Source organism: Zootoca vivipara, chromosome Z2 (assembly GCF_965207765.1).
Source record: "Zootoca vivipara chromosome Z2, rZooViv2.hap1.1, whole genome shotgun sequence".
Lineage (NCBI taxonomy): Eukaryota > Metazoa > Chordata > Lepidosauria > Squamata > Lacertidae > Zootoca > Zootoca vivipara.
The window spans coordinates 36,387,278-36,406,556 of NC_142585.1; the positions used below are offsets into that span (position 1 = coordinate 36,387,278).

The 19,279-nt window shown below is 43.8% G+C and overlaps 1 protein-coding gene across 9 annotated transcripts in view; it reads right to left on the reverse strand.

Moving 5' to 3' along the window:
• Positions 1 to 3,653: 3,653 nt before the first annotated feature.
• The window catches only part of NTNG2 (netrin G2), a 126,741-nt gene continuing 111,115 nt past the window's right edge, over positions 3,654 to 19,279 (reverse strand). For 6 of the 9 annotated variants that reach the window (XM_060270662.2, XM_088664791.1, XM_088664790.1 and 3 more), the window contains 3 exons: positions 15,949 to 16,116; positions 13,518 to 13,652; positions 3,654 to 4,889 (listed from right to left, as the gene is read on the reverse strand). In XM_060270662.2, coding sequence (XP_060126645.1) covers positions 4,666 to 4,889; positions 13,518 to 13,652; positions 15,949 to 16,116 — 527 coding nt within the window. In that variant the 3' untranslated portion in view covers positions 3,654 to 4,665. Of the gene's footprint in view, positions 4,890 to 13,517; positions 13,653 to 15,948; positions 16,117 to 18,047; positions 18,123 to 19,279 lie in introns of all 9 variants that reach the window. The other 3 variants (XM_088664789.1, XM_088664785.1, XM_088664784.1) reach the window with 1 other exon arrangement.

Here is a 19,279-nt window from a genome sequence, read left to right on the forward strand (position 1 = left end):
GACTTTGCCACTAGAGGGCCTCCAATCCAGGTTTGTCCATTGGAAGGCCTGGCAATGATGGTTTGCTCCTGTACAGTTCAGAGTTGCGAATGAATTCCTGTTAAACACTCGTTTCCCTGCTGCTGCTGCTGCTTGTTTTGTAACTGCAGTGAGGAGGGAAGGATCCTTATAGCCTGAGTACGGGCATATTGGAGGGATCCTCTGTTGTGTGTTCAGTGGGTGCAATCCAGAGGAAGTTTGTCCTCATTTCTCCTGACACCCATTATTAGTGGTCTCTAGTATTTTAGATTAATTCAGCCAGCCTTAGACAAAGGGTGAAGAACTCCTTTCAAGCTAGGGCCCCCATTTTCCCCCAGCTGAAAGCTCTTGAGAGGTGCAGTCCAAAAGCAGGGGAAGCCCAAGACCCACACAGTCAGACTCTCACTTTCCTGCAGCGCAGCAGAGAATCAATAAATTGCCACCAACCCTTGCAAGTCTCCTGTCCTAATAATTCATTGGTTGCTGTTGTTTAATCCCTTTGGAGTAAAATTAAAATTGGAATGCATTGATTCAAGATGCTCAGAAAAGAGGTTCCTTCATCAAGACCTCAAATGCCACGTCAACAGTATTCCTTGCTTTGCATGTAGTGCTAGTAAAAAAAGGGTAAAGGGACCCCTGACCACTAGGTCCAGTCGTTACCGACTCTGGGGTTGTGGCGCTCATCTCGCGTTATTGGCCGAGGGAGCTAATGTACAGCTTCCAGGTCATGTGGCCAGCATGACAAAGCCGCTTCTGGCGAGTGAGAGCAGCACACAGAAATGCCGTTTACCTTCCTGCTGTAGCGGTACCTATTTATCTACTTGCACTCTGACGTGCTTTCAAACTGCTAGGTTGGAAGAAGCTGGGACCGAGCAATGGGAGCTCACCCCTTCGCAGGGATTCGAACCACAACCTTCTGATTGGCAAGCCCTAGGCTCGGCTCTGTGGTTTAACCCACAGCGCCACCCGCTGTCCCTGCATGTTGTGCTAATAAGTCCCTGAAGCCCATGCCAGTACAGCAGAGGCCGGAGAAAGCCATGTGAGGGCCGGTGAGTGTGGCAGCCAAGTCACATGAAGCTCCTGGGCAATGTTCTGCCAAGCGATGGAGGACAACACAGTAATAAAAGCATGGTAACCTTTTCTTTTGGGGGTGGGTGGGAATAGAACCCGCAAGCCACGAAATAAAAGTTGTTTTCACAGTATGTTTTGCTCTTTCTGAATGTTTTTCTTATAACAGTGTGTTTTCTGGCAGGGTGGTGTTGAGCTCCGAGATGATTCTTAATAGGCAGCCGTTTGCTTCATACACTCTTGTGTCCACCTTGTGTAGCAGCCTCTGCGGCCTTATGGCTGGTGGGTGTGCTGTCATTGGCTCCTGCACAGTATTCTTGCAGTTGAGGCCAGGAAATCTCGCCCCTTTCCTCTTTTACAATGCACGCTGTTCAGAGTGGGCTCTCAATCCTGGGCTGAGCTTTTTATTCATCTGTAGGGTACTTGAATAGGATTATAGCTATTTAAATTCTGCCAGTCAATACTCACTTTTAAAAGGGTTAAATAAAAAAATTCCTTCAGTAGCACCTTAAAGACCAACTAAGTTTATATTTTGGTATGAGCTTTCGTGTGCATGCACACTTCTTCAGTATCTGCACACGAAAGCTCATACCAAAATATAAACTTAGTTGGTCTTTAAGGTGCTACTGAAGGAATTTTTTTTATTTTGCTTCGACTCGGACCAACACGGCTACCTACCTGTTTTTAAAAGGGTTGGAAGATTTAGAGCTACAGTTCTTGAAATTTGCTCACAGACCATAATCTTGATTACTTACTTTTAAAGGGTCCCCATTTTCTCCTTTGCCTGTGTGCTTTGAGTTTCTCCCAACTTTCCACCATCTCATTAAAATGTATTTTGGCCCAAGGTAAGCTATCTATACTTTATTTACATATATATGTAGATTTGCCTGGTTTCTCTTAGCTCTGAATACTCTTAACTTGCAGCTAAATATGGGGACTGATTCTATTGAAAAAGATCATTTGGTTGTATCCATGTAAGTTATACCTGAGTAAACCTATTGAAAACAATGGATCTACTCTGAGTAGGGCTAGGATTGGAGAAATCTCATTATGTCTGTGATGTGGTGAAGGCTTCTCCTGTGGTATTTTGATCTATGATGACATATTCACACACATGACTTCTGGATGCTGTGGAAGTCCAAGGGATGGGTGTGAACCAGCCATCAGTTATCTTGCTCCATGCCAGTTGAATGGCTTTCACTGGGACTCTTCTTGGAATAAGTTGTCTGGGGAGTTTGACTTAAAACTCATCTCAAGCAAGGAAGGGGATGGGGGGGGGAAAAGAAAAGACGAATCCTGGAATTTTATACAAAATGAATTGGGCAGCTTTCTCCCAGAGTCTGAGGAACTGCTTGGTGTGTGAGTGTGTGTCCCCATTCCTGTAACTATTGCAAATATATTTTGAGAATGCTCCTTACGGATCTTGAAGCAGATGTTCTGCAGAACCTTCCTCCTCCCATACTCCAGGTGTGAAGTTCCTTTGTTACTGCTAATGCAAATGCTGGTGTGAGAGAAAGAGTGTGATATGAACCTTTAGTTTGCTAAGTTCAGGTGTACCTTCTAGCTGCCCATGGCATGAATTCTCCTTTCCTGTGAGCTGTGGCTCTTGTGCTCTGAAGGCCTTGGGCAAGGAGTCGCCAAAGTGCATTTTCATCCTAATGTTTAAAACGTGATTTGACAAACCCTCAGCAGCTGCTTGGAAAGGCACCTTTTACTTACTTGCCTTTTAAGGCTGCTTTCAGGGGGGTTGTGGCCTCCAACCACAGTTCCTAGCCCTGTCTGAGGTGAACCAGAGGTTACTGCACATAGGTCTAGCATAGCATCGACCCACCTTGCACATAACGCTAAGCTTGGCAATGGATTCCTGGAGAGAAGATTGCACTCACTTTGCTTGTCATGTGCTTCTGCTGCAAGCTAAACCATGGTTCCTTCCCCCCTCCAGGCAAGCCATGAGGTCTAACAAAGCTTTGTCCTTGAGGTTCACAGGCATAGTCCGCCCCCATGCTTTTTTTTTTTTTAAAAAAAAACACTTCCAAAAATTTTAAGGGGTCAAGTCTCCTGACATGAACTGAGACGCAATCAGTTGGAAAGGGAGAATAAAATCCAGAATGGTGGATTAACTGGTGTGCTTGACCTCGTACATAGAAGGTAGCCAATATGGTGTTGTACTACAATGTTTTTGGGTGTAGCCTACAGCACTGGAGGCCACCAAAGAGGATTAAAACTCTAAGCAAGAACACTCCTCCCAATGTCTTGTTGCTCATCTTTCCCTCCCCTACCATAGGAACACAAGTAGGACCAGATTTGCTTTTGATGTTGCGTGTCCTTGGGCTACCAGTATAAAAATAATTAGGGGGAAATTGCAGAAATGCATTCTGCTATATGAGTCTTGAAAAGAAACCCGTGTGTTCATTCCCAACAGCCCGCCAGCGGTTGTGCGTAAGTCTTTGGTGTCATGAAAATGCAACAAGACTTTCATCTGCTTCTGTTTCTTTCTTTTTTTGTTAAGGCTCTTATCAGTAAATTAACAGAGTGTGTGGGAAGGTGGGAAAAAACTGAGACAGGGCAGCAGTTATTAGGTTGCTTTACTGTAGTAGAGGATTATTACACCATAACACTTATGGTAAGATGTGTCTCTAGAGGCTGCGGTGGTTCATCTTTTTCTTTGTCTTTTTCTTCTTCTTCTTCTTCTCTCTCTCTTTAGAACATTTATAATCCAAACAAAAATAATTCTCTACCAAAATAAAACGTATTTGAGAACCGTAAACTATACGGTGAAGCCTGGATAACACACATTACACTTTTTGTCGCGATACAGAGCAGCCTTGTTCAGTTCTGGTCTTGAGTGCGAGAAAGGGGTGGTGGGGTGGGAATCAAAGACTCACAACCAACGGAATAAAAACTGAAAAAGTACAAAAACTTAATAAATTCAGCAACTTGATTTGTAGGCAACGATATAATTCTAGGCCTGGGCTGGAGCAGGCTGACGATGCAAGGTGGGTACAATCTTGCAGATTCCCTGCCCCGCAGCCTGGACTTTCTATAGCTGCCAGTCTCTGTTCGGAGGGCTACTTCCAAAACAATAACAGTAAGGAGGAAAGGAAAAGGGACAGAGGAGAACAGAGCCAAGCAACTAAGCGCCAGAGGTTTGTGGCATGGTTTTGTTTTTGTTTGGCAGATTCCTCCTGTGCAAAGTGGAACAGGGGCCGCAAGGTCACCCTTGAACAGAAAGAGGAAGCGAGGCAAGTCTTTTGCCAGTGCCACTGCCACCACCCCAGAGTTGTGGCACCTTGCTTCTTCCCAATGATAAGAGTCAGTTCTGCCTCTGAAATGTTGCAGCTGCCTCCAGCCGGGGTCCTCAGCTACTTGGGCAGAAGGGGGAGAGTACAGTCCCTTGGGCGCCTTCTGCTTCTCTCCCCCCTTCCCTGTTTGATGGAGGAAAGAGAGGCTGGTGGTGGGGAGAGAGAGAGAGAGAGAGACAACCCCCTGCTCCCTTAACTTGTGAGCACCCTCCCTGCTTCCCTTCCCCTCTTGTCCTTCCATGAGGCATTTCCCCCCCTCCCCCTGGTTTCCTGGGCTTCAAAGGTCCAAAAAGTGTTGCAGCTGCAGCCCCAGCACGCTGATGAGGAAGGCCGAGAGGTTGAGGTACGTGCTTGAGGCCGAGTCACATTCCTTGTTTTCTCCCTCACATTTGGATTGCTCACAGAGGACACCCCTGAAGTTGGGTGGGCAAAGACAGCGCTGGTTGTCATAACAAGTGCCCCCATTCTGGCAAATCAACAGCTCCTCGTCGCACACATTAGCTGTGGAAAGAGAGGCAGGGAGAGTGGCTGAACTCTGTCCATGTGGGGGAACCCCTTTGGCTCCTCCCCACTTTCTTGAAACCCTACACAAACCATAACTCTGGACGAAGTTGGTCAGGGATTATAGACGTTATGCGACTCTTAATGCCTGCTAGCCCCTGATGGTTGCCCATCCTTCCTGGGCACTGCTGTCGACTTTCCCTTTTTTTGCAGGAAATTCCCTTATTCAGCGCACTTACTTTCATATACGGGAGCTGACAGCCCCATAGGATTTCTTATCTTTAAATCCGGGGGTTGACAGCTATGTATCCTGGGACTGGGGCAGGAGTCTCATTGTCATGATCATCATTATCACCACTGTTAATACATTCATATTCCCCCTCTCCTCCAAGGTTCTTAAGGTGCTGTACATGGTTCTTTTCCTGCTGTATTTTATCCTCATTAACAACACTGGGAGGTAGGTTAGGCAGAGAGACTGTGACTAGCTCAGGGTCATTCTGAGCTTCACAGTTGAGTAGGGATTTGTGCCCTGGGCTCCAAAGTCCTAGTCCGACACTCTCACCACCACACCCATCATTCCTGGTCAAATGCCTTTTCCAGTCTGATCTGGAGGCAAGAGAATGGTGGCGCCAGGGCAGAACCTTGGGGCGAAAGGCCGGGGCCTCACTTAGCAGAAGGAGCAGGAAGGTCCCTAGCGTTTTTAAACTGAAATGCAGCACCCTCTGGAAGGCTTTCCCTTTTCCCTGACTATACTGCTGGGGCTCGTGAGTTTTCTTCTGCCTGTTCCACATGCAAAGCACGCGCTCTATCTCTGAGCTATGGTTCATCCTCATAGCTGTAATTGGACTCCAACTTCCATCACCCTCAGCACTGGTTGTGCTAGCAGGGGCAGATAGGAGTTGGAAGTCTAGCAACATTAGGAGGGCTACAGGTTTGCCAGCCTTGCTGTAGCTCCTGCATGTCTTGCCTTTTCTGCTGCTTTGTGTGTCTGTTAACTGGACTATCTCTCCCACTGTGGCAGCAGCTCCCTAACATCTCACACCCTTCCCACATCTGCTACCCAGAATTGGAGCTGCTAGGAATTGATGTTGGGAACTTCTGCACATCCATTTGGCATGTGGAAGACCCCAGGTTCAATACCCAGCATCTCCAGGTAGGGCTAGAAGAGAAACTCTGCCTGAAACCCTGGGGAGCTGTAGCCAGGCAATGTAGAGGATACTGGGCTATTTGGAACAGTGGCCTGACACAGAATAAGTCAGCTTCTTATCATTATATTCCTCAAGGGCCAGAGCTCAGTGTACCTTTGCTGCATGCAGATGGTGTCAAGTTACAATCCCTTACATGTCCAGGGGGTGGGGTGGAATATACCCCTGTTCAAAACGCTGGAGACTTACTGTCAGTCCGTGTAGACCAGAGGTTTTCAACCTGTGTGCCTCGGCGCTCTTGAGTGACTTGATGTTTGGTTAGGGGTGCCGCAGGAGGGCCCTCCTTCTCTCTCTCTCTCCCTTTCACATCAGCCGTCCTTCCTGCATATCTGCAATCTCTCTCTATCTCTCTGTCTCTCTCCCCAGCCCGGCCTGACTCCTGCTCTGCTCCAGCCAGGAGGAATTCAGTTATGGAGCATCCTATGCAAAGTGGGAAGTTTGCCTTATTTACTGCTCTGGTGCTTGCCTTCTACTTACAAGGAAATACCAACTGTACATGCAAGCACCTAGATGGCTAAAGTCGTGTGTGTGTGAGTGTTGGGGGTGAACGAGAGAAGGGTGCCATTTGTGGAAAGGGTTCTTTATTCCCTGCTCTGGAAAAATTGTAGTTTTCATCCCTACTAATTGCAAGTAAGTCCCAACTGTGTGTGTGTGTGTGTGTGTGTGTGTGTGTGTGTGTGTTATCACAATGATATCCATCTGCTTTACAAGGAGTGTATGTGGTTCTTTCCCCCTACCTTCCCCTTCTAGCTGCAGAACCCTGCAAGGTAGGCCAGGTTGAAAAGCAGTGACTGGCCCCCAAGGTCACACCCAGTGGAGGATTTGAAACCCTGAAGTTGCCCCAGCCCCTCTGGAAGGTTTGATCATTATTCCTTTCCTTCAGTTTTTGTAGCTCTTCAAAATGGGGCAACCAGAGCTCTTTGCTTGATTGCAAAGCCACATATTTAGACAGAGATGGAGGCATCTGTAACACATTTAATTTACTCCAGAGCCTTTACTTGGATAATATTAGCAGCAACCCAAAAGCCACAAAGTTTGGTCCTCTCCAGGGTCATCTCAGGACAGAAATAAAAGTCTCCCCAACCCGGCTCCAATTTATTTGCGGCCATTACTTGCATGCTGCCCAACAAAAGATCTTGCAATGAATGAAAAAAAAAAGGATTAAAAATAAGATATAAAACTGTGAAATCAAAGCATGTGTCAACACTGATGGCATTCTTCTATGACTGCCAGTAATTATGGCCAACTGATGTCTGTTTTGGCCTGAAGTTGCCTGCTATTTTATTCTTTCTGCTTCCAGATTTTCTTACACCTAGGTCCCATGCTTAAATTCGCAATGCAGCAATATGGAAAGGAGAGAAACCAGAATGGACTTCCAGGGCAGCTAGCAGGCAAGCAAGCCAACTCTTCCATCAGGGGAGGGGGACGGGACTGTGAGGGATTTTAAAATGGCAGTGACTGTACCACATCCTTGTTCCCTCCAGGAGTTATGGGTGTGTGTGTGTGTGTGTGTGTGTGTGTGTGTGTGTGTGTAGGGTGCCCACAGCACAAAAATAGGCTCTCCCCATTGTGAGCGATGCTGAAGGTCACCGTCCGAGATGGGTACAAGGGGCCATTCAGGTACTCCATTGATGATTCCTCAGGAATAGCTGCGCCAGGCTGTTCATGAAGTGGCTCTTTTGTCTTCTATCCTAATTAATTTGGATTGTAAAACTACAAAGATGAACTGATGGCACCAACCCATTGAAAATGGTGAACAACAAGCTGTAAACAAATCTCTGTGCTGGGTCTAAAGAACTTTAAGTAAAGTAACATCTTGCTGCGGTGAGTAACGGGGTGGCAAATGATGCAGGAAGATTTTCTCTAAGAACAGTTGGTAAGACCATCTTCACCCCAATTTCTCTTGTGGATCACAATTATACCGAAAGGAGCTCAATTATTAAAACGGAATGTATGCTGATTTAAGATGAATTACAATAACACTGGGTTGCTGAAGAAAGGAGTGGTTCGAAGGACATGAACTAATAATTATATAAAGAGCTGTTTTTATCATGATTATTTTCAATTAATAATTGTAGTGAAAGGACTCTGTTGGATACAATATAAATACTTGAGTTTGGTGCAATGAGTCCACAGGGATCCTTTGTTGTGTTCCAAAGATTTGGGGATTGGGATCATGGGAAAAGAGCATTGTGCAATGTAAATAGACACACATCTTAGAAAATATATGTAATACTACCGTCTTGTGGTGAAATAAGGTCATGCATGACAAGAGAAGATCAGGGTGGAAAAGCAATAAATATTTTTGAGGGTATACTACCATCTGGTGGTAAAACAGGTATATGACAGATACAAGGTCGAAAATAGCAAAGGGTGGTGGCAGGAAAGCGTCACTGCCAGCTGAAGGTGATTCCAGTGAGATTTTGATGGGAGTTCATTTACCTCTAGAACAAAATACTTTAGCATTGACTGAGTTATCGAAGAACATTAAAGATTGTGCCAGTGACATTAGAGACTTGGTTAAAAGGACAACATCGCTGGAAGGGTCAGTTTTTTAAAAAACTTTCTGGAGAGAGCCAAGATACAAAAAGATGCATAGGAGAAGTTCAAGGTCAGGTGTCAGCTCTCCAGGCTGAGAAAGAAACCTTAGAGTACAAGATTGCAGTCTTGGAGACGTATCAAGAAGAATTTTTTTCTTTTCTCTTTTTCTTTTAGATTTAGAGGTTTCCTGGAGCTTCGGGAAGAAGAATTTAAGGAAAGGAAAGGATTTTGCGTCTTTTTTACAACTACCACCAGAGATGATGGAGAATTTGATAGACAGAGATTATAGAATTAAATAATCATATGTGAGAGCTATGGGACTGTTTGGTGCAATTTACTTCAAGAGCATTGAGATATAAAATTCTACAAACTCATTTTCAAAACCATCTAAAAATAGGTGTTCAGAGGATTAGAATTCTCAAGGAAATCCTATCAAGGATCCTAAACAAAAGAAAGGAACACAGAATTTTGGTTGAGGCATTGAAGAAACAGAAGGTACCATTTAGATGGGAATACGCAGGGGGATTGAGTTTTACTTACAAAGCTAAGAGATAAAGATGTGCAGGTTTGCAAAAACCGCAAGATTTCTGGAAGAAGAAACAGAAGTAGAACAACTGGACAAGTTGGAGGAAGAACAGCAAGATACAAATGAGCCACACAATTCTATGAGAAAAGGACTTTAAAATTTCAAAATAATGGCTTATAAATTAGTATCATGGAATGCAAATGGACTCAATAGTAACATTAAAATACACGATTGCTCATGTATTGTTAAAACAAAAACTGAATATAATTTGTCTGCAAGAGAACATATCAAAAGGACTCCTAGAAAAAATTTAATAAATAAAAAATAGGTCAAGAATCTATTACATTGAGATGAAAGATATAATAATAATAATAATAATAATAATAATAATAATAATAATAATATTATTTATACCCCATCCATTTGGCTGGGTTTCCCCAGCCACTCTGGGCAGCTTCCAACAGAATATTAAACAGAATAAAACTTCAAGCATTAAAAACTTCCCTAAACAGGGCTGCCTTTAACCGCAGAAAGGAGGGGGAGGAAGTTGAAGGAAATGAAGATTGTTTTTGTATACATCTGTATTTTTTTGTTAAAATGAATGTAAAATGAGAAAATTATATATGTGTGTGTGTGTGTGTGTGTGTGTGTGTGTGTGTGTGTGTATGTATGAATGAATTTATTGCATTGGAGAAAACAAAAAAGATAGGCGTGGTGTTACAGTATATGTGAATCCAAAATTGGAACCAAAACAAGTTTTTAAAGATGAAGAAGGGAGTATAATAGATGTGGAAATTACAATAGTGGGACGTAAAATCATGTTGATGGAACTTTATGCACCAAATGAGAAAAAAGAATTTTATACAAAGCTGGACGATCTACTCTTTGAAAAATACGATGGAAATGTCATATTGCTGGGAGATTTAACTGAGTGGTTTCAGGGGATATGCACAGAGCAACTACATTCAATGTGGTTTCAGTGGTTAAGTTACCAAAGGTGTTTTTTGAGATGGTACAAAAAATGGATCTTTAAATTCCCATTGGTTAAAGATTTCACACATCATTCAGCCAGCAAATAGAGCCTCGAAAAAATAGACATGCTATTGGCATCAAAACCCATAGTGTCTGGTTTTAAGAAAACTGAAATACAGCCAAGAACTTTATCAGACCATAATTTGATATTTGCTATTACCAAAGGCCAATGAAATACTCCTTTTAGAAGGATGCTGAATGACTGCTTGCTAAGAAAGACTGAGATAAAGCAAAAGAGATTTACATGTATGACCGACTTCTTTGAGTTAAATTTAGGGGAAAGTACGGATTTAAATACAGTATGGGATGCTGGGAATGTGGTTGTCAGAGGCTTCTTATCAAAGTGCTTATCAAAAAAGGTGCAAGATCAAAATATGTAAGACATTTTCTTTTAGGGATTGTTCATCTTTTAGAAATTGTTCATGTATGCGACCACAGCTGCCCAAATTTTGTTAGCCCAGAGATGGAAAGAAGATACAGTTCCGACCAAGGAAGAGTGGCAGATAAAATCAATGAACTATGCTGTCAAAGGGGATTTGATGCTTGTATTTTGCTTTTTTTGTGTTCTTGTTTGTAAAATTGAAAATGCAAAAATAAAATTCAAAAAAAAATATTTAAGGCATATTACAAGAAATAGCAAATTGTGAAAAGTATTTAATTGATAAACCTAGTGATAATAAACTGATACAAATGATAAGACTGTTATAAACCCAGCTATCGGTGTTACTAAAGCAAGAGATGAAACAAAAGCTGAAATGTTTGAAGTAGAAGCATTTCGAATTTGCTAACATGCCAGGAAGGCTGCTGGTCTGGCAATTGAAAAAGAGAGAGGAAATTGAATGTGATAAACTGTCTATAGATAGAGGAATAACATATAATGAAAAACTAATAAAGATGGTTTTAAAATATCATTCAATGTTATATCAAGATGGTAAAGAGGACCTAGATGCAATGGGCAGATATTTGGAAGAAAGGAAGTTACCAACCTTGACAAAAGAACAAAGGGATGTATTGAATCTACCTACCGGTATTTCAGCAATGGAAATGAATCAAGCAATAAATGATCCAAAGACTAATAACTGCTTGTTATTATAAAGGTTTTGAGGCTGTTTAGCCCAACCTTTACAAATGGATATGAACAATATTATGTTGCAAGGGAAAATGCCTGACCCCTGAACGCTAATATTAAGTTGATAGCAAAGCAAGATCAGGATCCAACCCAGGTTAAGAACTATAAATCAATTGTGATTATAAATTGTTTGCAGTAATATTAGCTAGAAGACTTAAATTAGTCTTAAAGGACTAGATTCATGAAGATCAAGCTGGATTTCTCTCGACAAGACAAATAAAAGACAATTAGAATTGTATTAAATGCTATAGAATATTTTGAAAAGAGAAAAGATAAGCAATTGGCAATGATTTTCTAGATGCAGAGAAAGTGTTTGATAAAGTTTCTTGGAGTTTTATGGGGAAAATTCACTGCTTGCTATGCTTTAAAAGAGAATTATATCAAAATGATGGATGGTATTTAACACCTGATAAATTATCTAAAATGTATAAGAGGGTTTTGAATAACTGCTGGAAGTATAAACAAGCAGACAGTCCTTTTTTCCATATGTGGTGGACGTAAAAAAGCTAGGGTATTTGGGGAAATATATGATGAGATAAAAAGGACTGTTTAAGCTGAGTATACCACAAAAACCCGAATCTATTCTGCTAGGGATTATAGGGACAGAAATTCGAAAAAGGATGGTTAAGTTGTTTATGTACAGCAGCTACGGTAGGATACTCTATGGCAGGCATGTCCAAAGTCTGTTTTCAGGGGTTTAAACCGGCCTGCCGGTCAGTTTATCTCCTGGAGTAAAAAAAGCTCAACAACTTCAATCCTAATTTGGATACCTATGCTCAGAAGTGGAAAGAGAAAGACATTCCCACTAAAGAAGAATGAATAAGTAAAGTAATGGACTATGTTGAATCAGCAAAGCTAACAGCTAAAATAAGATAATTGAATGATCACTGGTTGTTGTTGTTTTTTAAGAATGGAAGTCCTTTTCAGATTATTTGAATAAATATTAAAATATGAAGAATCTGCAACCATGTTTCAAACTATGAGCAATGAAAAAAAATGAGATTATTGTGTTATGATTATGATAAAAAAGAGTAAAGATAGGGTGCAGCAAAGCAGGGGGGAGGGGATGAGAATAACATCACAGAAAAAGGGGTTGGGAAATAGAAAATAGATTTTTTTTAAAAAAAAGAATATGTATTGGAATTTTGTGTTTAATATTTGGAAAACTTACTGAAAGTGGTGGAGTGTCTTCTGTGTTTCTCTCTCCTTCCACCCCCAACATCTCCCCCTCTTCTTCTCTACCTCCCCCTGCAGGCAACCCCCCTTCTGTTTAAAAGCCACCCAGCTTTATAGGGCAAGGAGAATGTTGCAGGAAAGGACCATGTCTGCATGTGTGTCTTGCACTGTGTCAACATGTGTGTCTTGCGCTCCCTTCCCTTCCCTGCAATAACAAAAGATTTCTGCTTCTGATCTGTATCTTGTTTTGCCCTCCGCACTCCCATGCAAACACTAATTTTGGGAAAGGCTTGGCCCTACAGAGCAGTGGCATTGCTTGCGTTCCCGTCAGCATGTGTGCACTTTCACTTACCTGCATGCCAAAAACCTGCACCGGAACAGGGTGGGGTGGGTGTGGAACAGGGGAAACCCCCACTTACACATATCCTGTAATGGAACCCCAGGGGAGCCACAGAAAGAATGCGGTTACTCAAGGGCACCTACTCAAAAAGGTTGAAAACCACTGGTGTAGACAATACTGAGCTAATGGACGAATGGTCTGACTCAGTATAAGGCAGCTCCATATGTTCATCAGGAGCACCTATAGCTCATCGGTAGAACCGATGACCTGCATGCAGAATGCCCCAGGTCCAATCTCCAGCATTTCTAGGGAGAGTTGAGAGAGGCACTTACATGAGAAGACTGGAGACTTGCTGCCAGTCCGTGTAGACGAGGTACAGCAAACCTTTGGCACTCCAGATGTTGCTGAATTGCAACTCCCACCACCATCATCTGTGGACATTGGCCATGGTTGCTGGGGCTGATGGGAGTTGTAATTCATCCACATCTGGAGGTCTGAAAGTTCCTCACTCCTAGTGAAGACAATAATGAGCTAGAGGGGGTATTGGCATAACTTGCTGTAAGGCAGCTTCCTTTGTTCCCAGCCATCTCTTGCTGCCATTGAGCTCTGCGCCCCCTTTTGCTCCCTGCCCAAGTGGGCAGAGCTTCTCCCTGTGCTACAGCTGAACAGTGATGCTTACGAAAGCAGCCTTGTCTCCAGTAGTAGCCGGGCAGACAGTCGTCACACTTTGGCCCGGTGACACCTTCTTTGCAGTCACAGTAGCCGGTCTCGTTGCAGCGGTTGGCCACTGAGCCTATACGGTTGCAGTTGCAATCTGTCAAAGCCAAAACAGTGCAGAAAGAACAAAACAGGACAGAAAGAAAAGTTGTGTCAGCGTAGATCAGGGTTGTTCAGGGACCACATGAAATTCCTGCTTAATGCCTCGTTCCTTTTCCAAATAATTATGATAACAATGTTATTGTTTGTACCCCACCTGTCTGACTGGGTTGCCCCAAACACTCTGGGTGGCTTCCTACAGATATATGAACATAATCAAACATCAAACATTGAAAACTTCACTATACAGGGCTGCCTTCAGATGTCTTCTAAAACTTGTAGAGCTATTTATCTCCTTGACATTTGACAGGAGGGCATTCCACGGGGTGCGCATGACTCCCTAGAAGGCCCTCTTCCTGGTTCCCTGTAACGTCACTGCTCACAGTGAGGAAACTGCCAGAAGGCCTTCGGAGGTGGACGTCAGTGTCCGGTCTGAACGATAGGGGTGGAGATGCTCCTTCAGGTATACTGGGCTAAGGCCACTTGGGGATTTAAAGGTGAGCACCGACACTTTGAACTGTGCTCGGAAACATACTGGGAGCCAGTGTAGATCCTTTAGAACCGGTGTTATATGGTCCTGGCAGTCGCTTCCAGTCACCAGACTAGCTACCGCATACTGGATTTGTCGTAGTTTCCGAGTCACCTTCAAAGGTAGCCCCACGTGGAGCGCATTGCAGCAACTGATCCTCAACATAAAGAGGGGACATCAGCTGTGGGGCTGGCAGGGAGGGCTTTGGGGCAGAGGCCCACACACTGCAGAATGAGCAAGGGAAACCTCAAATTCAACAAGGATAGCTTACCACATTCTGAAGCATGGGTAGGCAAACTAAGCCCCAATTGCCTTCTAAATCCGGCCTGCGGACGGTCCGGAAATCGGCATGTTTTTACATGAGTAGAATGTGTCCTTTTATTTAAAGTGCATCTCTGGGTTATTTGTGGGGCCTGCCTGGTGTTTTTACATGAGTAGAATGTGCCCTTTTATTTAAAATGCATCTCTGAGTTATTTGTGGGGCATAGGAATTCGTTCATTCCCCCCCCCCCAATACAGCCCAGTCCCCCACAAGGTCTGAGGGACGGTGGACTGGAGATGTAGTGACCCCATTCTGAATTCATTTTGCAAACCACTTTGAGGTATGTATGTATGTATGTATGATGATTATTATTCAGTGTATCTGGCTGATTAAATAAAAATGATTAAAAATAATAATTCCTGATTCCCAGGTCAATGGGGAGGAATAAGCAGTCAAAAAGACTAGGTTTTTGTGAAGTCACAGCTATGATGATGATTTGTAGTAGTATTAATAATTACTATTATTTACCGAAATTGGATATCAGCCTTTCTTCCAAAGTAGCCCAGGGCAGCAAACACATAAATGATGGAACAATTAAAACACTCGAAAACAACTCCAATGCAGATGCAGTTCTTACTGAGATGTCAACATTTAGGCAAAAGCTAGTGATTTTGAGCTTGACCATTGCCAAAGATTGGCTGGTTTTCATCTGCAGCTGTCATGAAGCTGTTTGGTTTTTATAGCAGGAGTTGTTCTCTAAGTATCAATGTTTGATTTGTTTTTTTAATCATGGAAGCCACTTAGCAAGATCCATGGGCAGAAAAGGGTGAAAAAATAACAATAGTAAGTTAAGGAGGGGACAGCACACATGCACAAAACTCACTCAATTGGTTAGGCAGTCCATCACCACTTAAAGCCAGGATGAGGAACCTATGGGTCTATGGATGTTGCTGGGCAACAACTCCCATCATTTCTGACCAGAGCCTAAGGTGGCTGAGTTTGATGAGAATTGGAGTCCAGCAATACCTAGAGGTGAGCTTCTGCGGCTTTAGGGCAATTACAACCATAGAATTGTAGAGCGAGAAGGTCGGAACCCCAGGGCTCACCTAGTCCAACCCCCTGCAATGCAGGAATCTTTTGCCCAACATGGGGCTCAAACCCACAACCCTGAGATTAAGAGTCTCATGCTTTATGGACTGAACTATCCCAGCCAACTTTAAACTAGGAATGGGAAACCCAAGACCTTCCAGATGTTTGGCTAGACTACCCAACCACCACCCCTGTTTTCCATGCTGGCTGAGGCTGACGGGAGTTTGGGAGACTACCAACATCCGGAGGACCCTGTCAGGGATAGGACCTTGTATTTAAGCAACATTTAGAAGGCCACAGGTTCCCTCATCTTTGGATAGCCACTGAGATAAACAGTAGGAAGGGTCTCTACCTGTAACACCAACACCAACAAGGAGGCTTCATGGCTTTTGAGCAAAACTGAGCATTACTCACCCACACATACATTCTCATCATCCAGCTCTGCGGAGCTATTCCGATAGTAGCCCAGCCGGCAGTGCTGGCAGTGCTGCCCCCTGGTGTTGTGTTTGCAGCTGATGCAGGTCACTAGGTTCAGGAAGTCAATGAAGCTGCAGCGATTAGAGTGACCATAACATTCACAATCTGTGGAAGCAGAAGGAGCAGGAAAGTAGGTGGGCTTGCAGTTCCACCTAACGCTGGCATAGTATACAATGTCAGAGGCTGTTGCATTAAAAGGCACCTTGCAGGGAGAGGAACTGCATGCAAAGAATGCTTTAGCCACATGAAAAGGGGACTGCAACCAGCTGGGTTGATTGCTCAGCTGCCACTATTTAGGGGGCCATTCTGGGGTCCAGTTCTTTACTCTTTGGGGCTATTCCTAGGGTGATAGAAGGTCCTTGTTTGGTATCCTAGATCAGGGACAAGTGTGTGTGGCTTCTGTGACCCTCCAGATGCTGCTGGGGACTCCCATTGTCCCCGACTATTGGCTATGCTGGCTGAGGTTGGAGTCCAACAACATCTGGAGGGCACCAGATTTTTCATCCCTGATCTAGAAGAACTAGAAGGCCTTTGTAGCTGGAATCTTTCAGTCTTTAAGTCTCTGGATCTGTTCACAACATATTTTGCAAATTATCTCCTGGGAAGAAAATAGTCCCCCCCTTACTAATAGCAGTGGTTATACCAGAACAAATGTCAGTTTCTGCAGGGCCCCAGGAATCTATCTGGAGGCAAACCTCATCCCAGAAGCTCTTGGCTCCACACTGGGCTACTATGATCTTTTGCATCAGGAATGGGGAACATCTGTGGATCTCCAAATCTCAATAGCCTCCCAACGAGCATTAGTTCTAGCCAGTACAGTCATACCTCGGTTTAAGTACACCTCGGTTTGATGCCTTTCAGTTTAAGTACACTCCGTGGACCCGTCTGGAACGGATTAATCCACTTTCCATTTCTTTCAATAGGAAAGTTCGCTCCAGGTTAAGTACGCTTCAGGTTAAGTACGGACTTCCAGAACCAATTACACTCATACCTCAGGTTAAGTACGCTTCACGTTGAGTACTCCGCGGATCCATCTGGAATGGATTAATCCACTTTCCATTACTTTCAATGGGAAAGTTCGCTTCAGGTTAAGTACGCTTCAGTTTAAGTAGTCCATGGACCGTCTGGAATGGATTAATCCACTTTCCATTACTTTCAATGGGAAAGTTCACTTCAGATTAAGTACAGAATTCTGGAACCAGTTGTGTTTGTAAACCGATGTACCACTGTATGGCCAATTGCTAAGGAAGATGGGAGCTGGGAGTCCAGCAATATCTTGAGGGCCTGACATCTTGACCTTGCTTATTTTAAGATTGTAGGGTAAGCAGGGCAGGGCTGGCAGTATCATGCCCAGGCAAAGTAGCTGGAGTCACAATCCCCTCTCACAGTTCAGCAAGGATAGCTTATTCTGTGCACATCCATCCCTTCAGAGGGAGAGCAGATGATGACATTCTAGACACACAAGGGAGGCATGCATCCTCCAGTTGAGACTTTTGGCTGGAGTCATTAGTTCAAGATTAATGCTATGATGAATGGAGTGAAAGAAGCAGGACGACGACAAAGGCACACACACATGAAGAGGAAGCAGACAAGTGATGGACAGGCAAAGCACCAATGAGTTTCAAGAGGCGGAGCTTTCCCCCCTCCACACTATACCGTAAAGGAAGGAAATTAGTGCCTGAAGAAAATAGGTTGTTTCTCCCAGGGATGCCCCCACTGATATCACCAAGACTATGCCAGAACAAGTGGCACATCTGAAGGCAGCAGGCTAGTTGCATGACAAGTTTGTGGGGCACACACATCTCTGGTCAGGGGCTCATGGGAAACAGCTGCCATTTGCCTAATAGTAGGACCGGCCATCACTGTGTAATTCCAACTTACTTGCAACTTTTCAGAAGTCATCCTGGGTTGCATCTGATGCTTGTCCTACTCAGAGTAGACCCAATGAGATCAACAAACAGGACGAACTTGGATCCGTTAATTTCAGACAACACTCAGTGCCAACCTTTGAATTGCTCCCACTTTTCTCAACTTACCTTTAAACGTTTCAATGGGTGCCAGTGGGATGGAACCAGATTTGAGCCGGATGAGTTTGGAAACCTTGGGAGATTCTTGGGAAGATGAAAAGACACCACTTTTTTTTTTTTGCCTCCCCCTATTTAACCCATACAGGCGACACCTTCTATGCTACAGAGAAGCAGGGTTAGCAGGACACAGACCAAGTTACAACAATCACACTGACACCACCACCACAATCCTGTTTCAGCACAGTAACAGGCAGATTTCGCCCCCTGCCCACACTGTGACTATTTTCCCCATCCTCTTCTCCTGAAGTCTGACTCTTGAAAGTGCCATCGCTTTACAGGCCTCCTTCATGGGGCTCATCCATACATACACAGTGGTCAGGCCCAAAGCCAGGCTGATTTCCCCACCTCCTTTTGTACAAGTGGAAAACAGCTTCCTTATACCCAGAATGTTTAACCACTTTCCCCAGGGAACTTTAAACAGCTGTGACTTCCCACAGAGAATCCTTGGAAGTGTAGTTTGTTAAGGGTGCCAAGGACTGTAAAGAAGAGCGCTACTCGCCTGGCAGAGCTACAATTCCTGAATTCCTAAATTGTAGCTGTGTCAGGGGAATAGGGCTCTTCTTTACAATCCTCAGCACCTTTAACACTTCCAAGGATTCTTTGTGGAAAGTCACAACTGTTTAAAGTGGTACAATACTCCGTTAATTGTAGAGTGCAGATAGGGTCCTATAGTCTGAAGATCATAAAGACATAGAGTCCCAGTAGATCAGAATAAGGTCTCTCTAATCCAGGCTTCCTAAAACTCGGGCCTCCATATGTTTTTGGCCTACAACTCCCATGATCCCTAGCTAGCAGGACCAGTGGTCAGGGATGATGGGAACTGTAGTCTCAAAACATCTGGACGGCAAGGTGCTGTGCTAGATGCTGTAAGATTTTCAATTGTACTTTTATAGACACACAACAACTGAATAAAGCTTGTGGACCACTGCTCTAGAGTCTAGTCTAGGAAAAATTACACCGTAATAAAGTTGTTAAGTCTGTAAGACGGCACAAGCATATTTTGCTGTTATTGCTACAACAACCTAAGAGGGTGGAAACTGTCAACATGTAGTTTACAAACTCCTTTTAAAGTAGACCCCCCCCCTCACTGATGGTGCTGTGTGAATGTTTGCCACACAAACTAAAACACACCTACCCACTCCTGCTGGAAAAGGCTTTGTGCTGCCTTGAACCTTTCTAGA